The 23,596-nt window shown below is 31.5% G+C and overlaps 6 protein-coding genes across 9 annotated transcripts; 5 read left to right on the top strand and 1 right to left on the bottom strand.

Annotated features, from left to right (window-relative positions):
• Positions 1-19: 19 nt before the first annotated feature.
• Prp18 (pre-mRNA processing factor 18) lies at positions 20-1,794 on the top strand. The gene is made up of 4 exons (XM_072890828.1): positions 20-383; positions 464-742; positions 836-1,264; positions 1,403-1,794. Exons 1-4 carry the CDS (start codon positions 321-323, stop codon positions 1,637-1,639), a joined length of 1,008 nt encoding a protein of 335 aa, XP_072746929.1. The 5' UTR covers positions 20-320; the 3' UTR covers positions 1,640-1,794.
• P5cr (Pyrroline 5-carboyxlate reductase) lies at positions 1,760-19,004 on the bottom strand. 4 transcript variants are annotated; one of them, XM_072890832.1, is made up of 8 exons: positions 18,281-19,004; positions 18,014-18,092; positions 3,261-3,393; positions 2,918-3,174; positions 2,759-2,840; positions 2,543-2,679; positions 2,256-2,467; positions 1,934-2,185 (listed from the first exon to the last, which is right to left on the bottom strand). In XM_072890832.1, the coding sequence occupies exons 3-8, from the start codon at positions 3,346-3,348 to the stop codon at positions 2,104-2,106; spliced, it is 858 nt and encodes a 285-aa protein (XP_072746933.1). In that variant the 5' UTR covers positions 3,349-3,393; positions 18,014-18,092; positions 18,281-19,004; the 3' UTR covers positions 1,934-2,103. The 4 variants fall into 4 exon arrangements, with proteins under 4 accessions (XP_072746932.1, XP_072746933.1, XP_072746934.1 ...); XM_072890831.1 differs by lacking the exons at positions 18,014-18,092; positions 18,281-19,004 and adding an exon at positions 1,760-1,886 and having other exon boundaries at positions 2,069-2,185; positions 3,261-3,478; XM_072890833.1 differs by lacking the exons at positions 18,014-18,092; positions 18,281-19,004 and adding an exon at positions 3,497-3,627.
• Positions 4,537-6,707, top strand: LOC140665106 (INO80 complex subunit B). The gene is made up of 6 exons (XM_072890829.1): positions 4,537-4,756; positions 4,858-5,014; positions 5,251-5,434; positions 5,555-5,788; positions 5,870-6,042; positions 6,182-6,707. The coding sequence occupies exons 1-6, from the start codon at positions 4,711-4,713 to the stop codon at positions 6,312-6,314; spliced, it is 927 nt and encodes a 308-aa protein (XP_072746930.1). The 5' UTR covers positions 4,537-4,710; the 3' UTR covers positions 6,315-6,707.
• On the top strand, positions 6,755-18,113 carry LOC140665099 (uncharacterized). The gene is made up of 10 exons (XM_072890820.1): positions 6,755-6,957; positions 7,206-7,305; positions 8,522-8,627; positions 8,868-9,078; positions 9,771-9,937; positions 10,119-10,296; positions 15,876-16,268; positions 16,521-16,742; positions 16,905-17,123; positions 17,200-18,113. The coding sequence occupies exons 1-10, from the start codon at positions 6,885-6,887 to the stop codon at positions 17,367-17,369; spliced, it is 1,839 nt and encodes a 612-aa protein (XP_072746921.1). The 5' UTR covers positions 6,755-6,884; the 3' UTR covers positions 17,370-18,113.
• LOC140665103 (uncharacterized) lies at positions 10,940-14,951 on the top strand. The gene is made up of 2 exons (XM_072890824.1): positions 10,940-12,165; positions 13,220-14,951. Exons 1-2 carry the CDS (start codon positions 11,449-11,451, stop codon positions 13,652-13,654), a joined length of 1,152 nt encoding a protein of 383 aa, XP_072746925.1. The 5' UTR covers positions 10,940-11,448; the 3' UTR covers positions 13,655-14,951.
• Positions 19,005-19,934: 930 nt separating the features above from the next.
• Positions 19,935-23,328, top strand: Incenp (Inner centromere protein). The gene is made up of 7 exons (XM_072889406.1): positions 19,935-20,625; positions 20,713-21,753; positions 21,883-22,053; positions 22,134-22,318; positions 22,393-22,765; positions 22,854-22,971; positions 23,064-23,328. The coding sequence occupies exons 1-7, from the start codon at positions 20,179-20,181 to the stop codon at positions 23,258-23,260; spliced, it is 2,532 nt and encodes an 843-aa protein (XP_072745507.1). The 5' UTR covers positions 19,935-20,178; the 3' UTR covers positions 23,261-23,328.
• The last annotated feature ends 268 nt before the right edge of the window (positions 23,329-23,596 follow it).

Genomic DNA, 23,596 nt, shown 5'->3' with positions numbered 1-23,596 from the left:
ATGGCGAATTCAATGTTAATTCCCTCACTTCGTGGTTTACTTTAAGCGTGCGAACTATCAACGTTTATTTTCTTTCTTGAATGTTTTATTAAAAAATGAAATACATTCACAATAATATACAAAGTTTTTAATTAATAAGGTTTAATTATAGAAACTTACGTCGAATTAATTTGATATATAAGAAGAATGATTTGTCAATAATATAATCACTTTTTGAAAGAGAGGAATTAAAGTGCTGGAGCAAAAGCATATATAAAACTTATCTTTCATTTATATAATAATTTTATTCGAATATTTATCCGTGTAATTATTATAGCAAGATGGATATTCTAAAGGCAGTGATATTGCAAAAACGTAAAGAATTGGAAGAAAGTAATGTCCTGGTACGTTATGTATTATATTTTGTGATTTTACGTAATTACGTGATCGTGTGCCAATATTTATAGTGATATTTCTTTTGCAGGAGAATAATAAAAAATATTTTAAAAGGAGTCAATTAATATCAAAACAACAAGAAGTGCATGAAATTGACAAAGGGAATAATGAAGCTGCTCCATCAAATAATAGTCAACAATCAGAGGAATCTGTAACAGACAGTAGTTCCGAACACTTACTATCTAGACAAGAAGTAATTAGACGGTTACGTGAAAGAGGAGAGCCTATATTATTATTTAGTGAATCTGAGATAGAGGCATTCAAAAGATTAAGAAAATGTGAAATTTTGGAACCAGAAGTGAATAAGGTAAAGAATATATTTGTTTCTTTACATATATATTATTTCTATTAATTAAACCTTGTCACACAATGAGTTTATATTATGATAATGTATTAACAGGGCTTCAGAAATGATTTTCAAGAGGCAATGGAACAAGTGGACCAAGCATATCTCAACGAGATCTTGACATCTTCCAAATCCCAAAGTCTCGATGGGAAGGGAGATGTGAATGTACCTGATGAAGGTGTTACTTACGAAGACATAGAAAAAATGTCAACTAAATTAAATAAGGGAGACAAGGATTTTGACATGAGTGTAATTACCCTGTTTGTACAATACCTAGTCCAGATGTGGGGCAATCAATTAAACAGTAGATCAACCGCTGAGAAGATGAGTACAAAAGGAAAAATGAATAGTGCAACATATGCACAAACAAGGGAATATTTAAAGCCACTTTTAAGAAAATTGAAGAATAAATCTCTTCCAGAGGATATAACTGACAGTTTAACAGAAATTGTTAAACACTTACTCCAACGTAATTATATATTGGTATGTACTTGATTATATATGTTGTGTACTGTATATATAATGTATCAGTACAAATATAATATAGCAAATAAATTCTTATTATATAACAATGATGTAGCTATTTTATGATATATAAAGCCCTAATTATTTTTATTTCAGGCTAGCGACGCATATTTACAAATGGCCATAGGCAATTCTCCATGGCCCATTGGTGTAACTATGGTTGGTATCCACGCGCGTACTGGTAGAGAAAAGATCTTCTCAAAGAATGTTGCTCATGTCATGAACGATGAAACTCAAAGGAAATACATTCAAGCACTTAAAAGGCTGATGACTAAGTGTCAAGAATATTATCCTACAGACCCTTCACGTTGTGTCGAATATGCAAAAAATTAAGTTTTTCTTATAATATATAAAATAAAGCAAGACAAAATAAATATATATGTGTAGATGTAATTACATATATGTTATTTTTATTATTATAGATGTAACTACATATATATTATTTTATTATCATACACATCCAAATTAATATAGATTACTAGAAACATCTTTTATGAGTTAAATATATTACTAGTTTGTAGCTTCTGAGTAGTTATTAGAACATATTGTATATATTTTTCGTAATAAACTATACTGATTCCTGAAAAAAAAGTATAAAAATATTTACATAAAAATAAAATTTTGAAAATTGACACATTTATGACACCATTTTACTATAGTCCACTTTACAAAGCTACAAAATAAAATATTTTCTTCAAATATTTAAATATTAAAAAAATGGCTTGATTGAAAGATATGAAGTAACATTGTGCATTTACTTACTTAAAAATTATCCCATTTACTCACTAAAATATTAACTATTGAAGGGCATTACTTAATTGAGAAGTTATTTCATTTGTTTTATTTACAGAAGCCTGAACAGCATTCATTATAGATCCCCTGCAGTCAATTAAATAATTTATTATTTTGAAATTACATGATTAAATAAATAAAATAATTTATAAAGTACCTGACTCCGCCTGTTTCCATAGCATGAACACCAGCGATGGAAGTACCTCCAGGAGAACAAACTTCGTCCTTTAATTGACCAGGATGTCGTCCAGTTTCAAGTACCATTTTTCCAGCACCTACCAATAGTTGTGCTGCAAATTTAGTTGCTATTGGCCTCGGCACACCCATCCTCACACCTCCATCTGACAATGCTTCTATAATGAGATATGCCTAAATAAAAATTAAAACTTGTACATAACTGTTTCCATGTATTTTTCTAATTGTAGCAATATTGCAATAACTTACAAAAGCTGGACCACAACTTGACAAACCACTAATGGCATTTACAATACTTTCTGGTACATTTTGGCTTATACCAATATAGGAAAATAATGTATCTACTAGTTCTAGATCTTTCGGCTCGGCATTTTTGCTGCAATAAACTAAAAATTACATTTGTATTAACACAAATTAATCTGCATTTATATCTTTTTTTTTTTTTTTTTTTTTTTTTTGACATACCTGTAATTCCTTCGCCAACCATCATTGGTGTATTTGGCATAGATCTAATTATCCTTGGTAAAGTTGCAATAGTTGAAAGTTTCTAAAAAAAATTTTGTATTAATTGTTATAAAGATTAAAATAATATTATACATGTTACATATAAAATGTCTTGCTTACAGTATGTAAAATTTCAAGCGTTACTCCAGCAAGCACCGAAATAAATAGCTTATTCTCACACTTTTCAATCCCCTTTTTTTCCACAATAGAGTTAAGCGCATCATCTAGCATATGTGGCTTCACTGTCAAAAATATGATGTCACAGTTACTTGCGACTTCGTTATTCTTCAACGTTGGATGCGCACCTAAATCCTTCCAAAAACTATGCGTTCTGTCTGTACGCCCGGAAACCCAAACGTTGTCTGGATTCAATATATCTGTTAAAACATGTATCATTGTTTTTGTAAATCCATATTGTCATAATCTTTCATTCATTGTGACAAAGATATAGAAGTGCAATTACCTTTGTGAATTAAACCAGCACCTATAGCACTAGCCATATTTCCGCCTCCAATAAATCCAACTTTAATAGATTTTAGATACTGTTCCATTGTAATTAATTGTATAAGTTACCGAATATATTAAGTGACTTTATGCTAAAAGAATAAATAATCCTAGTAATTGTATGTAAATACCACGCGCGATTCGTGATCATGTGTCATATATATATATATATATATCATATATGAAAGATCTTACATGATATATGTATGTGTGTATTCCATGCAAAAAATATACACACGCACAAACGTACAGATTACGCTTCTAAATTATAAATTATACGTAGGATGTAGATTATTAAATAAGAGTTACGTAATATTGATGATAGCTTTATCGAATTGATTTTTGCAATACTTTCAATTCTGCTTTCAGATAATTATTATTAATGACGCTTTTGCGACTATTGAAAATTAGTGTAAATTGTCAAAAAAAAAGAAAAATAAATAAATAAATGCGACACAATCATATTCTTTAATTTGATATAAGAACATTCTTTTTAACTTGAAATATAAAAATATATCAAGAATTTTACAAAGTATGAATTTTTTATAATTTTAACATAATTTATAGATTACAATATTTAATTATAAAGGTATTGAAAAGCGGAAAAATGCGGTATAGATTCTAGTTTAAATGAATATTGTATTTAACGTTAAACAAAGATCGCTGTCTGCATCTTAATTTCACCTATTTTGTATGGAAAGCACGTTCAAACATATATTGAGAAACGTGCATACAAAACAGTCCTCAAACTCTATTTAACGTTAAATATGACAGCAAGAGATTGCTTTGACTGATACGTATGGAGGATGTTTCAAACATGCAAAGCTATAGCAAGTTTAATTAATAATGTCCTTATATAATTAAAAAGATAAAAATATTACAATAGAAGCTTTTTCTTTCATTCTCTACTTCATGTAAAGAATAAGGAAAATTTTAAACTCGCCTTAAGCGAGTTTGAATTCGTGATTGGCTATCCAGATATCAGATAGAGAATTATTAGACTCCGACAGAAACTAACAATTCTCTATTCGATAGCCAATCACCGTATCCGACGTGTTAAATGAAAGCCCAGCCCTAAACTTTCTTGACGTCACAATTCGCCGCGCATGCGATATGCAATGAAGACTGCGGTCGAGACTGCGCTACGAATACTTCGAAACATCTATTACATATATCGTCTATCTTTGTTCTATATTCCATATAGAATAAAGATAGAATGACGTTTCGAAGGCTTGTCTAACCTATTTACCTATACGTCAATTTTTGAGAGGCAGAACAGGATGGAGTGGAGATTGATATATTGGATTGGAGAAAAAGCAAATGTTTTGTTATGTTAAGCTTTACGCAGTTTCATCAATCTTGAGTATATTACTTTTTAGATAAGTTACTTGGCTACTTGTTTTGATCTAATGGGTAAGCCGAGAGATATAAGTACCGAAGAAGAAATGAATTTAGGTATAATTCTCTTTTCTCTATAGTATTAATTTTTGCATTTTAATAAAGCTTTCAATGATAAATTTTTTCGCGATACTCAATATTGATTAAATATTTATCAGATACAAGTGATGTTCTACCACAAAAAAGACACAAAAAACATAAACATAAAAAGCATAAAAAGAAAAAACTTATGCACGACGTCTTTGTTAACATCACAGCTGATACTGATCGGAAGAAAAGTTTCAGAATAAAAATGAAAAAAGACGATGAAAGGAGGTATATTATACGTGTATATTATTTGTGTAATATTTTTTTATAATTTTTATAATATATATTATAAAATTACGTACTGCTTTTTGTTTTCAAAATATATTTATTAGAGTATATATTAATAGAAAAATTTTTTAATAGTTTAGAACAATGCATGTCTAACTTAAAACAAATTTCAAGAATATTTAAACATTTTACATATGTATGTACAATTTATATGATTTATATGATTTATTTCTCAGTTTGGATAAACGTGAAAAAATATTGAAAACGTGTAGTATAAGTGCAGCTACAATGAATACTACATCTTCTCCAAAAGCAACTACAAAAAAGAAAATTCCAAAAAGCAACAAAGGTAAAGATAGTGGAACCAGCAGTGAAGAAGAAAGATGGCTCGATGCTATTGAGTCTGGTAAACTTGAAGAGGTATATATTGTATTTCCTCTCAAATGTATTACTGTTTCTATTTGTATATATTTATATATATTTTGATAAAACAGATTCTTAATTATAATAAGAAATAATAATGTATATATTTTATTTCAGGTTGATGATGAATTAAAAAAGATTAAACCAAAGGATCCTAAACTTATGACAGCTCGACAGAGAGCAATGTTCGAGAGAAAAACTGATACTGAGCCAAATTCAGGTGTTGAACAATTAATGTCATTACCTACTGGTTACAAGGAAAAAGTTATGACTGCGGAAGCTATACAGAAGGCTGCTTTGAAATCTTTGAAGCGAAAACAACTCGCTGATGAAAAACGCGAGAAGGATAAAGTACATTTAAAACAAATTTTCCTGATTAAACCAATAACAATTGTTTAATTCCGAATAAATATTTTTAAATTACTTTTGTAGAAAAAGACAATGGAAAGATTACTTAAGAAGCAGGAATCTAAAGCATCTAAAGTTATCAGCAAAGGCAGATTATCTAAGCAACAAGTACCACTAGTGACATATCGTTTAACGATTGAAGGAAGTTCCATATCCCTACCACCTGGTGAAGATTTTCCACTTTGTCCCACCAAAGAGTAAGTATAATAAAATTATTTATTATTATTATTATTATTTTCATTATATTTATTATTATTTATTATTATTATAGTTTTTTAGTAACATTTAAGGTAGATAGCAATAGTTGTGTATATTCTCTTGTAAATTTTCTTTCAGAAAAATTCCTCCTAAACAAATCCTTTGCAGTGTAAATCAATGTGGAAATCCAAAAAAATATTCATGTTCAAAAACTGGAGTACCATTATGTAGTTTACAGTGTTACAAAACCAATCTGTTTTTAAACACCTAAACAATGTACAAAGAACATTAATATTTTTTTGAATAAGGAACTTTTTAAAATGTATTTATATTGTTATATGTATATAAAAATCATATCGATAAACTGTAGAAATATTATTTAAAAATAGTTTATTCAAATCTACATGTATATATACATAAATATGAATGTGTTTCTTTTTTTTGTAGATTTCAATCATTTATTTGTTTTTTGAAAAAAATTTTCTTGTTTTTCATCCTTTTGTTGTACGAAAATAATACTTATTCTTCTTCAATTTTATATTTATATATATATATATAAAATGAAACTGCATTTAGAGGAGAAAACAGTATTTGGGAGAATTATACGACAATTGTATCTTTGTGATAAAACGAAAAATAGATAGTCTTTCCTTGAAGTGTGTTACTTTAGCCTATAGTTTAAGCCTTTCTTTCACCCACTCTTCAATCTCTAACACGCGGCGAGCTGTTCGCAAAACGTTCACTTCCTTCGGTCGGTCGGTTGTCAACTTAGATCCGTGCAGGAGCGTTCAAACCGTATGTACGTGCTTGGTATGGTACAACCCAGGTATTCTGGGCCATCATGTCGTGTCTTCACTATTCGATAGTTTTAATATTTATTTATTCGATTTTGGTTTCATGTTCTGAGACATTCGGTGAGTGAAACTTTTTACCACAGAATATTTTATTTAATTAATTATGTGTTCTGTAAAAACAAAGTATATTTTCGGAAAAATATTAGTTTATTACTTTATGACATTCTATTCCTAAGTAAAGTGGTGTACTTAACTTAATAAAGTTAATTTAATGATTATATTAACAATATATCAATCAATAAGATTTTTATTAAACACACAAAAGGAGATAATTCGCTTGATAAAATTTTATCATTTTTAAAAAATAGATGATTATCATGAATGTGCGCGTCCTTGTTCCGGCGAAATATCTTCAAGAAAAACATGCGTTTATCAGTTCTTCGTCACAGAATCGCATGGCGCAATAAGGTGAGGTAACATTGAAAAGTACGATTTATTTAATTGCATTTTCAAATTAGTAAATATTTAATAATTCTACTATATACGTATACGCAAGAAGAACGAAAACATTTACAAGCTAGAAAAAGTTTGAATACTTAAAGTAAAATATAAATAATATAATAACGTAATATTATAAAAAAGGGGCAATTATGTATAAAGTGAAATCAAGAAAGCGGAACAACTCAAAAAGTTTTGAATCAAAGATTCTGTAGTTTCGTGAATTTTTCCGAAACATACGTTTTGCAATAATAGCAAATATTTCTTTACTTTATTCGTGAATTGGAATGCAGCATTCTAACGGTAATATTCACAGTCGTTGAATGTATTCTTCACTTTGATGTGCAACAGGTTCCGATACTAAAGCTGTACTGTACTTTGACATACATTCAGTCACACACATATACATATATATATATATGTATAAAATTTAGATTTACATAATGTTGTCGTATACTTTATTTAAATCTTTGCCATGCGTTTTTAACGAGCAATTTCGTGGTTTTCTTCATAATAACTTTTTGAATCATATTATCGAGCTTACATTTTCCTTTCGGTTTCAATCGAATCTATTTTTACTTTTCAATATAAATTTAGATATAAACTTTAGATTAAAAATATTAAATTTAAATTATTTCTGACCTTATTTGTTTATTAATTTTATGACAGAACAAACTGCAGTTAAAAATTAATTTCGAAATTTTTATACATCTAATAAAAGTAAAAAATATTAATATAAGTAAAAATACTAATATAAATATAAAAATATTAACTAACAGACTATAGCGAATTTTATTGAATGTATTTTTCACTTTGATGTGTAACAGGTTCCGTTACTACGCAAAGCTACACTATCACTTTGATGCACATACACATATACGTACACATAACACACACACACACACACACACACACACACACACACACACACACACACACACACACACACACACACACACACACACACACACACACACACACACACACACACACACACACACACACACACAATTTAGATTTACATAATGTTGTTATACACTTTATTTATATCTTATCGAAATATTACGCGAAAAAATTTTCAATATATAAAGAGAAATATTAGAAATACGAGAACAATTATCTTATATTAACTCTAACAATTAACAGCTACAACATATGTAATATATTTTTAATGTAATTATACTAGTTCCTGTGACAAAATCGAGCACAAGAACGAGATTTCCACGTGTATAACTAACGCGTCAAAGAATTTTTTGACAATTAACGGAAAAAGTCCGGGACCAGCTATACAAGTAAATATGAGTATGATTTTTTTATCCTACAAAATATTTTTTTCTACCATATCGACAAAATTTTTGTGTCTAATTTTTGATATTTATGTAGTGTATATTCTCTTTAAATTATTATTATATCTTTAATTAATTTAATTGATTATTATATCTTAATTATTATTTATATTGTTTTTAAAGAAAATGTGTATAACTTGTTTAAAGAAAAATTTCTTTTAAACAATATGTATATTTGTATAATAGATTTGTCTCGGTGACACAATAGAGGTTCTTGTTTACAACAAATTAAGAAGCGACGAGTTGACTTTCCATTGGCATGGAATCCGCCAAAAAGACTTTAATTACATGGACGGTGTGCCTATGATAACACAATGTCCTATTTTACCTTACAATGGTTTTCGTTATAAGATAAATCCTGAGAATACAGGAACATACTTCTACCACGCTCATTCAGGTACGTGAATGCAGAGATTATTATATGTAATTTTTCATAATATTTTTTCTGACGTAAAATATAGTAATATGTACGTTGTAATGCTTTGTCTAAATATTTGAAATTTTATCTGTAAATGCGAATGTTATATGGAATTATTTTACGGAATTCGTATTGGCAAAAGAACAAATTGAAAGGAAAATTTTGCGCAAACTCAGCTAATTTCGAACTTAAATTGCTCGAATTTTGACTCCGGTCTATGCCGTAGTAGAACATTCTATCCGGCGTTCGCATCAAGAATAACAAGATCAATAATATTCGTAGACTCAAAAGAGCAAGACCGGTGCATTTCTCTTCTCACTGTTTCTTTATTTTGCAAATAAAAGTCACATATGGTTTTCGTATAACTATATTCTATTTAAATATATTAATTATATCGTGACTTGTTTGAAATGATCTCGCGAGGAGAGTTGTTTTATTCGGTAGAACAAAAACAGTGGTGGATAGACTATCAGATTCAATTGACGCGATATGGCGATGAGTGGTTCATTCTCAACTTCGTGTTATTTTCTTTCTTCGCAAAAGAGCCTTCTTGATTCTCGTTTAAATCCGAAGAATCCGCGTCTCGAGACTTACGTAAAATTCTATAGCGCGGTTTAGTTTAAAAGAATCATTAGTGAGAAAAATAAAATTGAGGAGGAGGGCACCATTAGTCTCGCAGCAGGGCGACGGAGTGTACGGGTCGTTGACAGTTCGAGGACCACGTGATAACATCAGTCTGGAAAGGACTCTTGTACTGTCATCAAGGTCGTCAACTCCACTGACACAACAAATACTCTTACATTCACCTACACCGAATGAGCTCCTCGTAAATGGTCAGGTATATATACTCTCTACCATCATTATTATTATAAAAAGAAAAACTCGCTCGCCTGGATTCCAATTCGACTGTGAACGTCATAAAAATAATTATAAACAACGTGTTAGCTGCGTTTAATATATAACAGTTTCAATTATATAAAATAAAAAAGGGTTTCGACATGTATTTGAAATTTTTACAGGCACGAGAAGTGTATGTGCGAGTAAAGCATGGGGTTTCCTATTTATTACGTCTCATTAATGCCAATGCTCACAACTGTCCCATTTTATTATCCGCCTATGGACACTCGCTCCGAGTATTGGCTGCTGATAGCAACCCTGTACAATCGATGACGGGCACACATATCGTTTTATTTCCAGGTAAGTTTCACATCCTGTCGTTCTTCCGACATCATATAAGCGCTCTCTAAGTCGACATAAAAACGGTTCCTGTTTCTTTATTAATTGTAATGCAAAACTCCATTGAATATTTAAATTTAATAAATTTTAGTATGCATCCCCCAAATATACTCATATGGTAAATCTGTTTTACGATCTTGTATGCAAGTATAATTATTTTAATTATACTATAATGTATCTAAATACGTCAATAATATATAACTTCTAGTGATTATGTTTTATCTCTCAACTTACTGTAATATTCAAGTCAGTCGGATTTCTTTAATGCACGTATATTGTACATATTGCACGTGCTAAATAAATTTTAGATTTTAAAATATAAATTATATCATATCTATTCTATAATAAATTAACGTACTATATATACAAATAAAATGAACAATATAAGATAGCATCGTGCAACATAAAATGTAACATAAAATCATGCACTCTACAAATCAATAAGTATATACAGGCTCTTATATGTCGAACGTTATCGATTATAACGTAAAAATTGTGTAGATTTGACGAGCACGGGGAGATATACACATACACTAATAATTAACGTGAGAAATAAAGCATCACGTACGAAGAGAAAAGAAGAAAAAAGCAGAGAAATATACATCAATTCAGAGTCGAGTGCACTTTTGTGTATACATATGTTTATATGCATGTTGCTATATCCGATCAATCTCTTGCACATATTCCATAATGCACTCGCGTGTTTCACTTCCGACTACGTTGAAAAAGCTAATAATAATCATAGAGAAAACAGGTTTCAGATATTTAAAACCGTCTAATGTAAACGACACGCAACGTAGATTTAATTTCATTCATGACTAATCACAAAGATGAATGGATGAGATAATAAAAAGTGATAAGATAAAAAATATTCGCAATAATTAGAAGATGCTTGATGAATTGTTCAATTTTTAACACAATTCCTAGCGAACCGATTTCACGCTTTACGATTTAAAGGAGCAAACAGAGAAAGATCCTAGGGGGTCGACGAGAAGAGAGCGGTATGAGGGGGCATCAGTGGCATTGGTAACAAAGGGAGAGGGAGATTTTCTCTCCCTCTGCCCCTTTCTCGCAATCTCTCCTTTTCTCGTAAACACCGGTTGTATAAGAGCGATGTGGATGGTGAATCGCAGGCGAGGAGCGGATGACATTCGCGCAGACTCGGCCGTCTTCGTGCTCTCGCCAGGGTTTTCGCAAAGAGAAATAAAGAAGGCAAGGTGGCCAAGCGCGCGTGAGCCTCGCGCAAAAATCATTAAAACGCGTGCTCGTTTTGCGGCTGCGGCTTTCGTCGTGTTGATTCTGCCTCGCAATTTATTAGCGAACAGTAGGCAACGATCCGTTCACCATCTCCGGTCTCGCCGCTCGTCGCGTCGTTCCTTCACTCGCGCGCGTGTCTTCGCGCCCCGAAAACGCTTACAGGACATATTCCGCGTATCTTACATGTACAGTCACGGGACGCTCTGGGAAGATCTAGGCGCATCTAGCAGGACGCACGTCGGCATGGAGTGGACACGCGACAAGACCCTGGAGCTACTCCGCGAGTATCAACAACGGCGTGTCCTCTGGGATTGGAACGCTCGGGGCTACCGGGACCGCACAAAGCGCAAGCGAGCTATCCAGGAGCTCGCCGAGATCCTCGGCTGCAACACCCTCGAAGTTGAAAAGAAGATTACTAATCTCAAGTGCCAATATTCCCGAGAGGTGCACAAAATTCAGAACAGCCACGACACCGCCACCGGCCCGGACGACATATACGTCTCCAAGTGGTTCGCCTTCAAATCTATGCAGTTTCTACAATTTGGCACGCGTAGATATAGTAAACGGAAAAAGGTAGGCTGAAGAAAAGAATATTATTTATCATTTGGCCGCAAATCATCTTTTATAATTTAACTGGCAATTCTGATGACAATTGAAATAGTCGCTATTATTGTAGAGTCATTTCTCTTGGTTTTTTCCGTGTAAAATTATACGAATTTGAAAATCTTTCTCTCTTTTAAACAAATTTACCTGAATAGATATATTTTGTTTAAAAGAGAGAAAGAAAAGGAATACGCAAAATAAAATTGCATATTAACCTGAGAGTTACACATTTGTTTTTCAATAAAGAAGAATTAATTTTTTTTTTAATCGCAACAAATTCGCAATCTTTTCTCAATTAATAGCTAATTAATTTAAATCTCATTTTCTAAGTGTAATTTTTGGTTTTGATTTTTATAAACATTGTGTACAATTTGGTGATCTTTGTGTATAATTTTTCATTCAATTAATAAGATATATATAACGAACAAGATGCAATTCACCCTAAAATAATAGCGCGATGCGTTGCTGATCGAGATGAATGCTTCATTGACTCGTGGCGACGTGTGGCGACATAGTATTATCGTTTGCTTCCCAACGGAAATTTGAATCGATTTTTATTTTATATCCGATTCGGTTCATTCTGTGATAATTCTGGTTTAGCTGTGTTTAATTTCACCGCACGGAAGAACAATAATAATAACGCGCAACTTCGACAACACGCGAAGATGATGGATTTCAAATAACTTTTCTCTATTTGATATTTGAAAGTTATTGTATTTTCTCAAGAGGACAATTATGATTTTTATAAATATTTCTTGTGCAATTATCGTAATAGTAATGCTATTCTCACGTTTTATATAAGGAAAAGTAATCGCGTGTGAAAGTTTCAACAGCTGTCTTCGAAGATTAACGGGTGAGATTAGATTCGAATCGTGTGAACGCGACATTAATTAAATAAATTCTAAACGTTTGTAATTCAATTGTAATTAAAATAATAACGAGCAAGTGTAAAACGTAAATTCTTTCTGTCACTATTGTCAGAGCGCGATAAAATTCCTGATCCAGCCTGATCCCCTTTTCGCAGAAAGTCGAGGAGGGATCAAAACTACAAGAAGAGTACATTGTGAGCGACATCGATCCGGAAAGCATAACATTCACGGACTGCAATGAAGAGACAAACGGTTCGGGTACCGGTTCCTTCAATGCTTCTCTGAGCGAGGACGCCGAGGAATCCTCGTCGTCGAGTCTAAAGGCGATGGAGTTGTACAGTTGCTTGTTACCGAGCCAAGACGGTTCGCCGGTCGATCTCGACGAGGTCGAACGGATGAAACTTGAGGTCGGCGAGATAGATGAGAAAGGAAGGAAAAAGACCAAGGAGGAGTTTGCCAAGTTCGGCGAAAGTATCGCCGTGCAACTCGCTGAGATCCCCGACTCTTACTCAAGATCGGTTGCCAAGCTCAGGATCAATCAGATCCTCTTCGAGGCGGAAATTGGGGTTTACGCGCAAACGCGTCGCTAATAAGGTTTTGGTGATGGAAACCATCGACACGGAAGATATCGCGCGATAAGTTATCGTTGTCGTCGTTGCAATTTATAGTGTTTCGTTAGCGCTATCAACGTCCCTATCGAATTATGTTTGCAAGACTTGCTCTTGCCTGAGTAGGCTTTGATAGTAAAAGAAAGACAATTTCAAGTAAAATTACTCCAAAGACCGGTCGTGTACGTGTTACGAGTAGAGAGTTTGCCGCGGCCATATAATTTTATCCCCTATTTCCGCTTCCACAAGCTGTAATTTTTAAATAGAAAGAAAGAGAAAAAGAGAGATATAATTTAGATTATTTAAAATAGTACGCACAACTGAAATTCACATAAAGAATAAATTAAATGTGGTTATTATGTATGGTGTAGAAGCCAATGCGATGCCTTTAACCTTGATAATTGCACTGTCCCGGCTATCTTCTTATTAATCGAAAGCGGATGATTCTAAAGACTGAATCGATGATAAAGACTTTAATGGCAATATTTTTATAAGTATTTTAATTTGAATCGGTATTAAACAGATTAGTTGTTTTTTTTAAATTAAGCAACTTTCTAAGTTAAGCATATATTTAAACGCAATCTTTATTTTTGTCTTTCGATTTTGTAAATGAAAAGTGCAAACTTTATGAAAAAAACTATAATTAAATAATACTTTATATGTTTTTATTTTCAATTTGGCTTGTGCTCGTATTTTTTATTGATTAATTTAAATTAACTTAAATTTCATTTTTAACGCAATGGTAATGCAAGAAGAATGCAGGACAATTCAGAACAATTAATGAAAAAAATCATCTCTCCTATTTTTTCAATTTTTGAGAAAAAGTCCTAGTGATGTGAATAAAATATAAATGTGAATCGATATGGGATATTTTTTATTTGTAATCACCGCCATGATACAATATTATATATAACGCAACTGCTATAACTTTTTATAAACAGATATTAAACATAACAGATATAACGATATATCGGATATAAATATAGTTACTCTTCTCTAGCACTAAGATTAAGTGTCGATAATCGAGTCGAAGATGTAACAATAGCGGTGATTACAGTGATTAGTCTATAATATAATTTTATTTCAATAAACACTTTTATTGATCTTACATCTACGGAAGTGAATAGACTATATTAGTGAGTTAAATGTGTATATCGTCTATATCTACATCGTCGTTTAATTATTTAAAATAGTAAAGCCCGAACTGCTCAATATGTCTTCATTAATCTTGTGTGCTCATTAGCACCTATTGGTTAAAATCTATAAAAGATTAATAGCGAGTAAGTAATTATAGACATGTAAATATGAATGTATTGTTATATCCATGTGTCTAATACGATAAAGCTTTTAAAGAATTCTTCGCTCAGAGGATTGGAACTTACATCAGATTACTCTATCAGATATAAAATCTTTTTTCACAAAATATATTTCAGTAAAAATCGACAGAGAGTTTTGACTTACTTGTATACCTTAAAATTTTCAATGCTTTATTATAGACTAATTTTTCGATTAATACTGTCACTCTATCTTTATATATTCTTCAGTTTAAGAAAAGAGATGCAATGACTTTAATTGATGTTACATACCGTATTCTATTTTATTTTATATTTTGTAATATTACACTGACTCGGCATTTTCTCACCAAGCCGAACGTTTGATCAAGTTTCTTAAGAACTTAACTTTCATGAGTTATTTTTTGATTTATCACAATTTATTTCCAGTTACAACAGTACATACAAAAAATTAAAATAAAATTTAAGTCAAATAGTTTAATGAAATAATTTAAAACTTAAAAAAGAATTCATTATAATGTGTAAACTCAACAACAGTCTTGTACGTATGTATGTCTTTTTCTTCTAGTGCAACTTAAACAAATTCAATGTATGTCGGTGCAATTAAATGTTTTTCGTCTCAAAAGATCTTCATAATCATCTAGATACATATTTTATAAAAATTTTATTATATTTGTTGAAATTTGTATACTTTTGTTCAATAAAAATTATAGCGTTAATGTTATTACTCGTTAATATTACTCCTTTGATGTTCAAGATTAAAACTCATAGTGTTTTAACAAAATAAGTTATAACTGATTACGTTCAACGAAATGCTCATTAAAAAAGTCAATTTTATATCAATTGTATATGGAATAAAGCATGAAGAATTGTATAGCGTATAAATTACAACATTTTAAATTTGTTTTTAGGCGAAAGACTCGACTGCATTTTAATGGCAGAGCAGACGATCGGCAAATATGTCTTCAACATTCAGGGTCTTCGAGATTGCCGTAATTTGCGTCACGAGGCATATATTTTTTACGAAAATACTAAATTGGATTCAAATGCGATAAAGGCTACTGCTGACAGCTTCGATGAACAAGCGTTTAAAATTATTGAAAGTGGTTATGATTGTCATAAAATATCTAAAAATATTATTTGTTCATTGGATTTGAAAAGTACAAAATTATCACAGTTGAAGGAAAAAGCGGACGAAATAATCTATATACCTTTTGACACAAATGCTTTTTCATTCTTTACGGACGAGATGACAGACAATTCTTACTATCTCTACGTATCAAAACATTATCCAGCTTATTTGAGTAAGACAATTTTTGTATTTTATATTCTCTTAAATATAAAATGTTTGCTCATTTAATAAAAGTGACATTTCTTAGCTTGTTAAACTATTGTATTATTATTAAGTACAAAAAGAGTAAAAATTTAAAAATAATAATATAATCGTATTGTGTATACATAGGGACAGGAATGCTTTATTGGCACTTGTAGCTTTTTCTTTTAGAAAGATATAACATTTCATCATTATACATATCTTATATTTAAAAAAATTTCAGGCTTAGAGAAAGGCGTGAGAAAGATATCACAGATTAACGGCATGTCTTTCAAATATCCCTCATCTCCGATATTATCGCAACCAGAAAATACCCCGGAGGACTCGATTTGCACCCTGGACAAACGTTCTAGCAGTTGCGCTGAGACGCCATTGTTTTGTGAATGTCTGCAAATAGTTCAAGTTTCACCGCGGAAAACAATCGAGATTGTACTAATAAATGAAGGTAATATTATTGTACGAATGCTCTGCGAGATAATTAACATTCTGTTTTTTTTTCATAGAAAATAAATTTTCTTTAATAATATAATATATAAATTGTTTCTTAGATTAAAAATAAATATCTTAAAGTAAAGCTAATCATATGTAAAAATCGTATTTTTCTCAGGCTTTGGAGGTGACGAATCCCATACGTTTCATCTACACGGTTATAATGCCAGTATCATAGGCCAAGAGAGTTTCGAGCGGCCTATTACCAAAGATGAAATTATATCCTTAGACCGTGATAAGAAAATACACCGAAATCTTGTAAATCCGGTGCGAAAAGATACTTTTGTCGTGCCGAATAAAGGCTATATTATTCTTCGTTTTTACACCGACAATTTAGGTAAAAGTTATATTTCATGCGTGTAATCTATCTATTTAACGCACAATATTCTTAATTTTCTAAATGTATTTTTCAGGATATTGGTTGTGGGAAGCGAGAAGCACTGCTATATATCCTCATTTACTTGGACCTGGAATGCAATTCGTAATGAGAGTGGGACTTGATCGAAATTTGCCTCTTGTACCGATCGACTTTCCTAGTTGCGGCAATAACAAAGGCATGGATTTGATATTCGAGAACTCATAAATATTTATACTCATGTAATATTTTTCTATACATGTAGTACATATTTTCTATATGTAGTACATACGATACAAAAAATAAAATGTAGTACAAATATAATCATTGAATTAGAAAAAGATTGCTCGATACATCGGACATTACTCATTAACGGACTAAATTAAATATATATTATTCAAGACTGCCGTTTGAAACTGACGAAAAAAAACTTTTTATTGTATACAGGAATATAATTTCATCCTATGAGATGTACTAATGTGTAATTAAATTTGTTATATAGAATGTTATAATTAATTCACGTTTACTAAATAAATATTAGCGATATTCCTTGGTAAAAAATAAATCAAACAGTTTTGAATATGTTATATTTTTCTATGAGATGAATAAAGGAAGAATTAACAAATAAATTTATTTAATCAATTAATTATTTAATTAATTAGTTTATTTAGATGTACATATGTTTGTGAGTCGCGCGGCTGATAATATGCATGGTTGCATACTACTTGAAGAGTACAGTTCACAATCACTAAACTACAATAATACTGGAATGTGCGCTGGCAGCATTAAATCAATCAATTATTTAAATCAATAAACCAAATTAATTCGTGTACGTAATTTATAACAATTAATATAAAAATAATAATATTTACCTTAGGGATGCTTCGCCGGTGCAGTTGTCGTTTTCTAGGCTTCCTGCTTCTCTCAGATCGTCAAGGTTGCTACGTTGATCTGTAACATATAAATAAAAGATTGTAGAGTTAAATCACGCATATTGATATAAGATATAATATATTAACATATAATAATAATATTAATAATGATATTTAATATATAAACTAAATTAATAATAATAATAAATTAATAATAAATTAATATGTAATAATAAATAATTAATATACAAATAAGAAATTACTTACTATAGAGTTGCTCCACCATTGCCCGATGCCTCTCCTAGGCCTCCTCCTCCTCTCAGATATCAGGGTCGTCAAAATCTATTGTTTTACACGCGCGATATACTTTTTTTAATTTGTTTAAATCACACAAAACTAAAATCGTTATATTTTAATCCGTACAAAAACACGCGATACTTTGACAGCATTCTCGAATTTCGGAACAATCGAAAAATCCATTTCACGCACGAAAATCATACTTGGAGATGACAGTCGAGAATTCACTATCAAACTCCGAGCAAAAGTTAAGTCCAAAGACGAAATCAATCGAGGAAATCGATTGCGAATTCGGGATTCGCTCGATTCTCATTCGCGAAAGCAACGCTGAGAGAATTTTATTTAATCAAATACGATCAAATACGATCTCCGACAACAATTTTGTGATCGAAATTAAATTATATGAACGAAAACACGATCGCGATTACGAGACGAAGCCGAGACGAATATAAACAATAGCGCGCTATGTGTCACCAAGGCCGAATGTTATTATTTTTATTGTATTTCGGAATTTTTTTAGAAATATTTTAATATATTAAGTTTTATCACGTAGTGTTATTGTATGTATATTATCGTCGCGAGAAATGTTTACGCCGCGCTCGATCTCGAGGTGACCGAACGCGAGACGCACATACTGATGCCGGCGCCGACACCGGAGTAAAAACACGTGCGCACACTACACCTGCCGAAGTCGGAATGAATGGCTCACGGCTGTTACGGGTCACGTGCACAGCGTTCTCCCCTCCCTTACTACGCAATGCATGACGTCAAGGAGAAGCGAGAGTATGCTCTATCTCTCACTCTCTCTCTCTCTCTCTTTCTCGCGCGCGCGCGCTAAAAGTAATAAATACGCATTATACTATGATAAAATTTGATGCGTTAAAATATATACATCAAGTGATAATCTAAAATGCATGTAAAATTTCCTAACTAAAATGATATTATATTCGATACATTTAACGCGCGTTTTAAAGCATGTATGTAAAACGTAATTACGAAATATTATATGCTTAAAATATATTTTAATCAAAGTAATCTTATAACTTGCTATATAACTATGTACAGCAATTCTATTTCCTTTATTATATTTATTATAATGAATATATTATAATACAAATTTTGTCAATAATTAATGATTATTTGTGTAAAAAATAAAAATGTCTAATAGACACATATGCATTATAAGTATATTGTATATTTCATTGCATAAAAAAGATATTAATCAAAATTACGTTTTCTAAAATTATATGTTTAATAAAATAAATAAAATATAAAATTTTTAATTCTTATATATTTAATGTTATGTTTTATTATATTTTCAAAGGAATTAACAGGGAGCTTTCCATCAAAACAGTATATATAACACCAGATAACACAGTGTCCACTAATGTGAGAGAGAAACACATCAGTGTGTCTCTTTTTCTAGTATGGAGGGAAAAAATATCTCCTAAACTAGTGCAGCTTAGTGCAGCCAGTTCAGTAATAAAGAACATTTAAAGTGGAGATCTAATGCTCGATGCTGATTGGATGAATCGAGATTGTAAGCAAACGAAACCTTCACGAACACCCTGCGATTGCAAGCGGATACAGATGTCGCTCCAACGGATGTCGGTCAGATGTCGGATTTAAATCAAACAGAAAAGTCGTTACTTTTCCATTCGGTTGGAGGTTGGAGATCCTGATGAGTCTCGCATAAGCGCGCCAAAGAAGTAACCCTTAGTGTATAATGTCTACGACTGACTTTTGGTTTCGTGTTTAAGTACACGTTATGTAGTCATAATTTGTGCTGACGGGATAAAAATTAAATCGACACCAGTGTTTCTGTGAAACTTGACACTCGAGAACAAGTTCATCCTCATTGTCTCATCATGAACATTAAATCGAAGGACGAGATCAGAGATATAATTGCGAAGGATCTTTTAAGTATCCACGAGCGTAGCGTGGAACTGCACAACCGTCTCAAGGAGAATTTCGAGGATAGTGTGACTTATATTCGAGCATTAGTCTCTCAATTGTCACAACCTTCATCTGGCCCGCTTATTGCAAAGACTCCAAAGATAGTGCGGAAGAAAGCGATTCAACGTATTGAAACTATACCAGAAGATGAGGTATTTCAAGGAAATAAATCCTCAATGGATTCTCTTCAGTCTGTTAATCAGCAAAAGCGAGACACAAGTGAAGAGAGAGCAGATGGTAGAGCAAAGAGGAGTGCATCTAAGAAAGCAGCAGATAATATCAAAAAACAATACTCGATTAGCTTGGCTGGAAAGCTGAGACAATCATCTGATGAGAATGAGGATGCCTCTGCAGCAAAGGTTAGTATTTTCTATATTTTTGTATGTATAATATTACATAATATAAATTGTAGAAAATTGTATACATATATTTTATGAATATGTTAGGTAAAAACAGACAGTCAGGCCAAGAGAAAAAAGTCTGTGTATAGTAGTTCTGATGAAGAGGATACTAAGAATGGTTCTAAATATAGTAAAATAGAAAGTGAAAATCTAATGGAAACAAAAAGATCTATGAGAAAAAAAACAAAGAAAAAATCAGACCAAATCGATCAACGACAACCTGTTGTGGCTCTTAAGAAACTTAAACAAATTGTAAAAAGTAATGAAAAGGATACATCCGAATCGTTAAAATCAATACGTTCTAGTAGATCAAGATCTAAAAAATCTGAGCAAGAACAAGTAAATAAAAATGATGATATGATGTCAAATACTGACGAGATGGAGGAACCATCTATGTACGAAGATGCAATTGGAAAACCCATTCCAATTATGAATTCAACTATGAAGTCTAGTTCCGCTTCAGTTTTGCCTGGAAAAGCATTGGATGTTACAGTGGTATTAGGACGTTTGTCACAACCACGGAAATTAAATGAAACAGTTGTAATACAAAAGGAATCAAGTGAAAAAAATGAACAATCAAAGAAAAGAACAAGTAGTAGGAATAACTTGCAATCAAATGAGCAAACTACACAGTATAACAATTATAATGAATTAATCACAGATGATGAATCATCACCTGAAGTAAAGAAACAAAAGATGAATTTAAACCATGCATTATCAACATCTAGCGAGGATGAAATTCCTAATACACCAATGAAATCACGTTTTAAAGACAAGATTGCATCTACAGTCTTACACGAAACTAAAAATACATACAAATCAAACGCATTATTTAGTCCTTATGCAAAAGAGTCTGTAAAGAAGCGAGTTGAAGCTTTTGAACAAGCAGTAATGTATAGTCCCAAATCAATCGACGTAGATGTTCCAACTAGAGTAACTAGAACAAAAACTCGTGCAATGATTGCTGCAGAGACTGAGGCAGAAACAAAAAATCCAGAAAAAAATGTTGCTCAAGTATTAGCTCGTAAGTCAGTTGCAAAAGCAAAGAAGATTTCATTAGCAAAACAAAAGAAAGGCAATGAAGAGGTAAAAACATATCTGTTATTAATTACATCCTATAATTATTTATATAGATTTTATTTTTATTATAAATTATTTCTTTCTAGTATTTGTTACTGATATTTCATTAATAATGAATACATTTCCTTTTTTTAGATTAAGGAGCAAATGCCAGAACCAATTTCCAAATTATTGCTGAATGATAAACCAAATATAAAACAAATGCAACTGCAAAAAATGACACCTTTAAGCAAGATAAAACCGATCCAGTCTTCTACGTCCGCGAATCGTATGCACACTCCTTCGCATGTTCAAAATCTTTTGAATGTGAGAGTAGTTTTTAACTCTATTTACACTACAATATTTATCATTTTTACACAGATATTTTACATGTATTTTGATTTTAGTATCCAAAATCATTAACTGCTTCCCGTACGAATATCATTAGTAACATCGATTCTTTTATTCAACCTCCAAAAAATATGAATAAAATCAATTCAGTGGAGAAATTAGAAGATAAGAGACGGCATGAGGAAGATGCGAGAAAAAAGAGAGAAGAAGCCTTGCGACTACAGACAGAGGAAAAGAAAAGGTACATGAAAATTTTGTAATATAAGAAATATAAATATATCTTGAATCAATATTTCATGTATATTTTATATCTAGAAAGCGACAGGAGAAAGAACTCAAAAACAAATTAGCAAGAGAAGCTAAGGAGAGACAAGAACTGGAAAAACGGCAGAAAGCTGAAAAAGAAAGAGAAGAAAAAGCAAGGTTAGCTCTTTTGATGCAAGAAAAGCAGCGTGAGGAATTAGAGAAGAAACGTCTTGCTCAATTACAGCGAGCACAAGAGAAGGAAGAACGTCGCAAATTAGAAGAACAACAGAGATTGCAAAAACTGCAAGAACAAGAGGAAACTGAACGTTTGCTTGCTGAGCAAAAACGTCGAGAACAAGAAGCTGAGAAACGTAAAGAAATGGAAGCGAGAGCTGCTGAGGCATTGAAACAAAAAAATCAGATGCTCGCCGCTCAAGCTAAAGTAAGAGCATATATATTTTTTATGTCTACTTCCATTAATATAATTAAACTACTGTATTGATATTTAATTGTTTTTCGATCTTATTTAGCTTAAACAAGCCAATAATAAAAATCAAGCAACAAATTACATATTGGATAGTGATCCTGATGATGATGAATCAGATGATGAAAGTAGACCAAAACATGAGATACCGTATTGGGCGCAGCGTACGTATTTTCTTTTTAATGTTTTGTAAAAATTATTGATAAAAACAAAGAAAACAAGAGAAAAAAACTTATATATTTTTTTTAATTTGCAGCACACATTCGTAAAGCACAACTTGCGATGCAACGATACATTACGCCGCATATTGTTTACAAGTTCTTCGGTTCTCGTAAGTGCACGCCAAATTTAGCTGAATTGTTCGTTGGTATAGATAGAACACGATTGGAACGTACATCTAGTGCAATCTGGAAAACACCGCCGCGTTTTTCCATGATGGAAACAGATCCGTAATTAAAAATCTAATGTTACTTATAAATTCTTAAATACAACAATTATAGCTATTATCATATGCATGCCTAGATGATGATATTTGAATCATTTATAGTTTGAATATCGCATGTATGTGAAAAACATGAGGGCAAATTGTTCATTGTTATATCCTGATGTTCATAGTGTGACAATAATGTATGTATTTTTCTAATTTGATAACTCATAATTTCCATTTATTATTTATATACCAATTATTATATATATTGTATTCGATTCGGAAGAGATTAAAGCCTGTAATATGTAATATTATATAGTAATGTATTTAGTACGTAAATGAGCATGAAAAAATATTTTTAT

This window comes from Anoplolepis gracilipes, chromosome 4, assembly GCF_047496725.1.
Source record: "Anoplolepis gracilipes chromosome 4, ASM4749672v1, whole genome shotgun sequence".
In the NCBI taxonomy this organism is placed as follows: Eukaryota; Metazoa; Arthropoda; class Insecta; order Hymenoptera; family Formicidae; genus Anoplolepis; species Anoplolepis gracilipes.
The sequence above is the reverse complement of the archived record's forward strand: the minus strand, read 5'-3'. Positions and strand labels throughout refer to the sequence as shown.

What these genes read in the sequence shown, in the direction of transcription:
- Prp18 (XM_072890828.1), top strand. Translation starts at nt 321, where the DNA reads ATGGATATTCTAAAGGCAGTGATATTGCAAAAACGTAAAGAATTGGAA. An exon ending in TGGAACCAGAAGTGAATAAG is followed by an intron (nt 743 to 835) that starts GTAAAGAATATA and finishes ATGTATTAACAG; the next exon opens with GGCTTCAGAAATGATTTTCA. An exon ending in TCCAACGTAATTATATATTG is followed by an intron (nt 1,265 to 1,402) that starts GTATGTACTTGA and finishes TTTTTATTTCAG; the next exon opens with GCTAGCGACGCATATTTACA.
- P5cr (XM_072890832.1), bottom strand. Translation starts at nt 3,348, where the DNA reads ATGGAACAGTATCTAAAATCTATTAAAGTTGGATTTATTGGAGGCGGA. An exon ending in GGTTGGCGAAGGAATTACAG is followed by an intron (nt 2,680 to 2,758) that starts GTATGTCAAAAA and finishes TGTAATTTTTAG; the next exon opens with TTTATTGCAGCAAAAATGCC. An exon ending in ATGGAAACAGGCGGAGTCAG is followed by an intron (nt 2,186 to 2,255) that starts GTACTTTATAAA and finishes AATTGACTGCAG; the next exon opens with GGGATCTATAATGAATGCTG.
- LOC140665106 (XM_072890829.1), top strand. Translation starts at nt 4,711, where the DNA reads ATGGGTAAGCCGAGAGATATAAGTACCGAAGAAGAAATGAATTTAG. An exon ending in CGAAGAAGAAATGAATTTAG is followed by an intron (nt 4,757 to 4,857) that starts GTATAATTCTCT and finishes AATATTTATCAG; the next exon opens with ATACAAGTGATGTTCTACCA. An exon ending in AGTCTGGTAAACTTGAAGAG is followed by an intron (nt 5,435 to 5,554) that starts GTATATATTGTA and finishes ATTTTATTTCAG; the next exon opens with GTTGATGATGAATTAAAAAA.
- LOC140665099 (XM_072890820.1), top strand. Translation starts at nt 6,885, where the DNA reads ATGTCGTGTCTTCACTATTCGATAGTTTTAATATTTATTTATTCGATT. An exon ending in CTTCTACCACGCTCATTCAG is followed by an intron (nt 9,079 to 9,770) that starts GTACGTGAATGC and finishes GGGCACCATTAG; the next exon opens with TCTCGCAGCAGGGCGACGGA. An exon ending in ACATTATCCAGCTTATTTGA is followed by an intron (nt 16,269 to 16,520) that starts GTAAGACAATTT and finishes AAAAAATTTCAG; the next exon opens with GCTTAGAGAAAGGCGTGAGA.
- LOC140665103 (XM_072890824.1), top strand. Translation starts at nt 11,449, where the DNA reads ATGTGGATGGTGAATCGCAGGCGAGGAGCGGATGACATTCGCGCAGAC. An exon ending in GATATAGTAAACGGAAAAAG is followed by an intron (nt 12,166 to 13,219) that starts GTAGGCTGAAGA and finishes CCCTTTTCGCAG; the next exon opens with AAAGTCGAGGAGGGATCAAA.
- Incenp (XM_072889406.1), top strand. Translation starts at nt 20,179, where the DNA reads ATGAACATTAAATCGAAGGACGAGATCAGAGATATAATTGCGAAGGAT. An exon ending in AGGATGCCTCTGCAGCAAAG is followed by an intron (nt 20,626 to 20,712) that starts GTTAGTATTTTC and finishes TGAATATGTTAG; the next exon opens with GTAAAAACAGACAGTCAGGC. An exon ending in AAAAGAAAGGCAATGAAGAG is followed by an intron (nt 21,754 to 21,882) that starts GTAAAAACATAT and finishes TCCTTTTTTTAG; the next exon opens with ATTAAGGAGCAAATGCCAGA.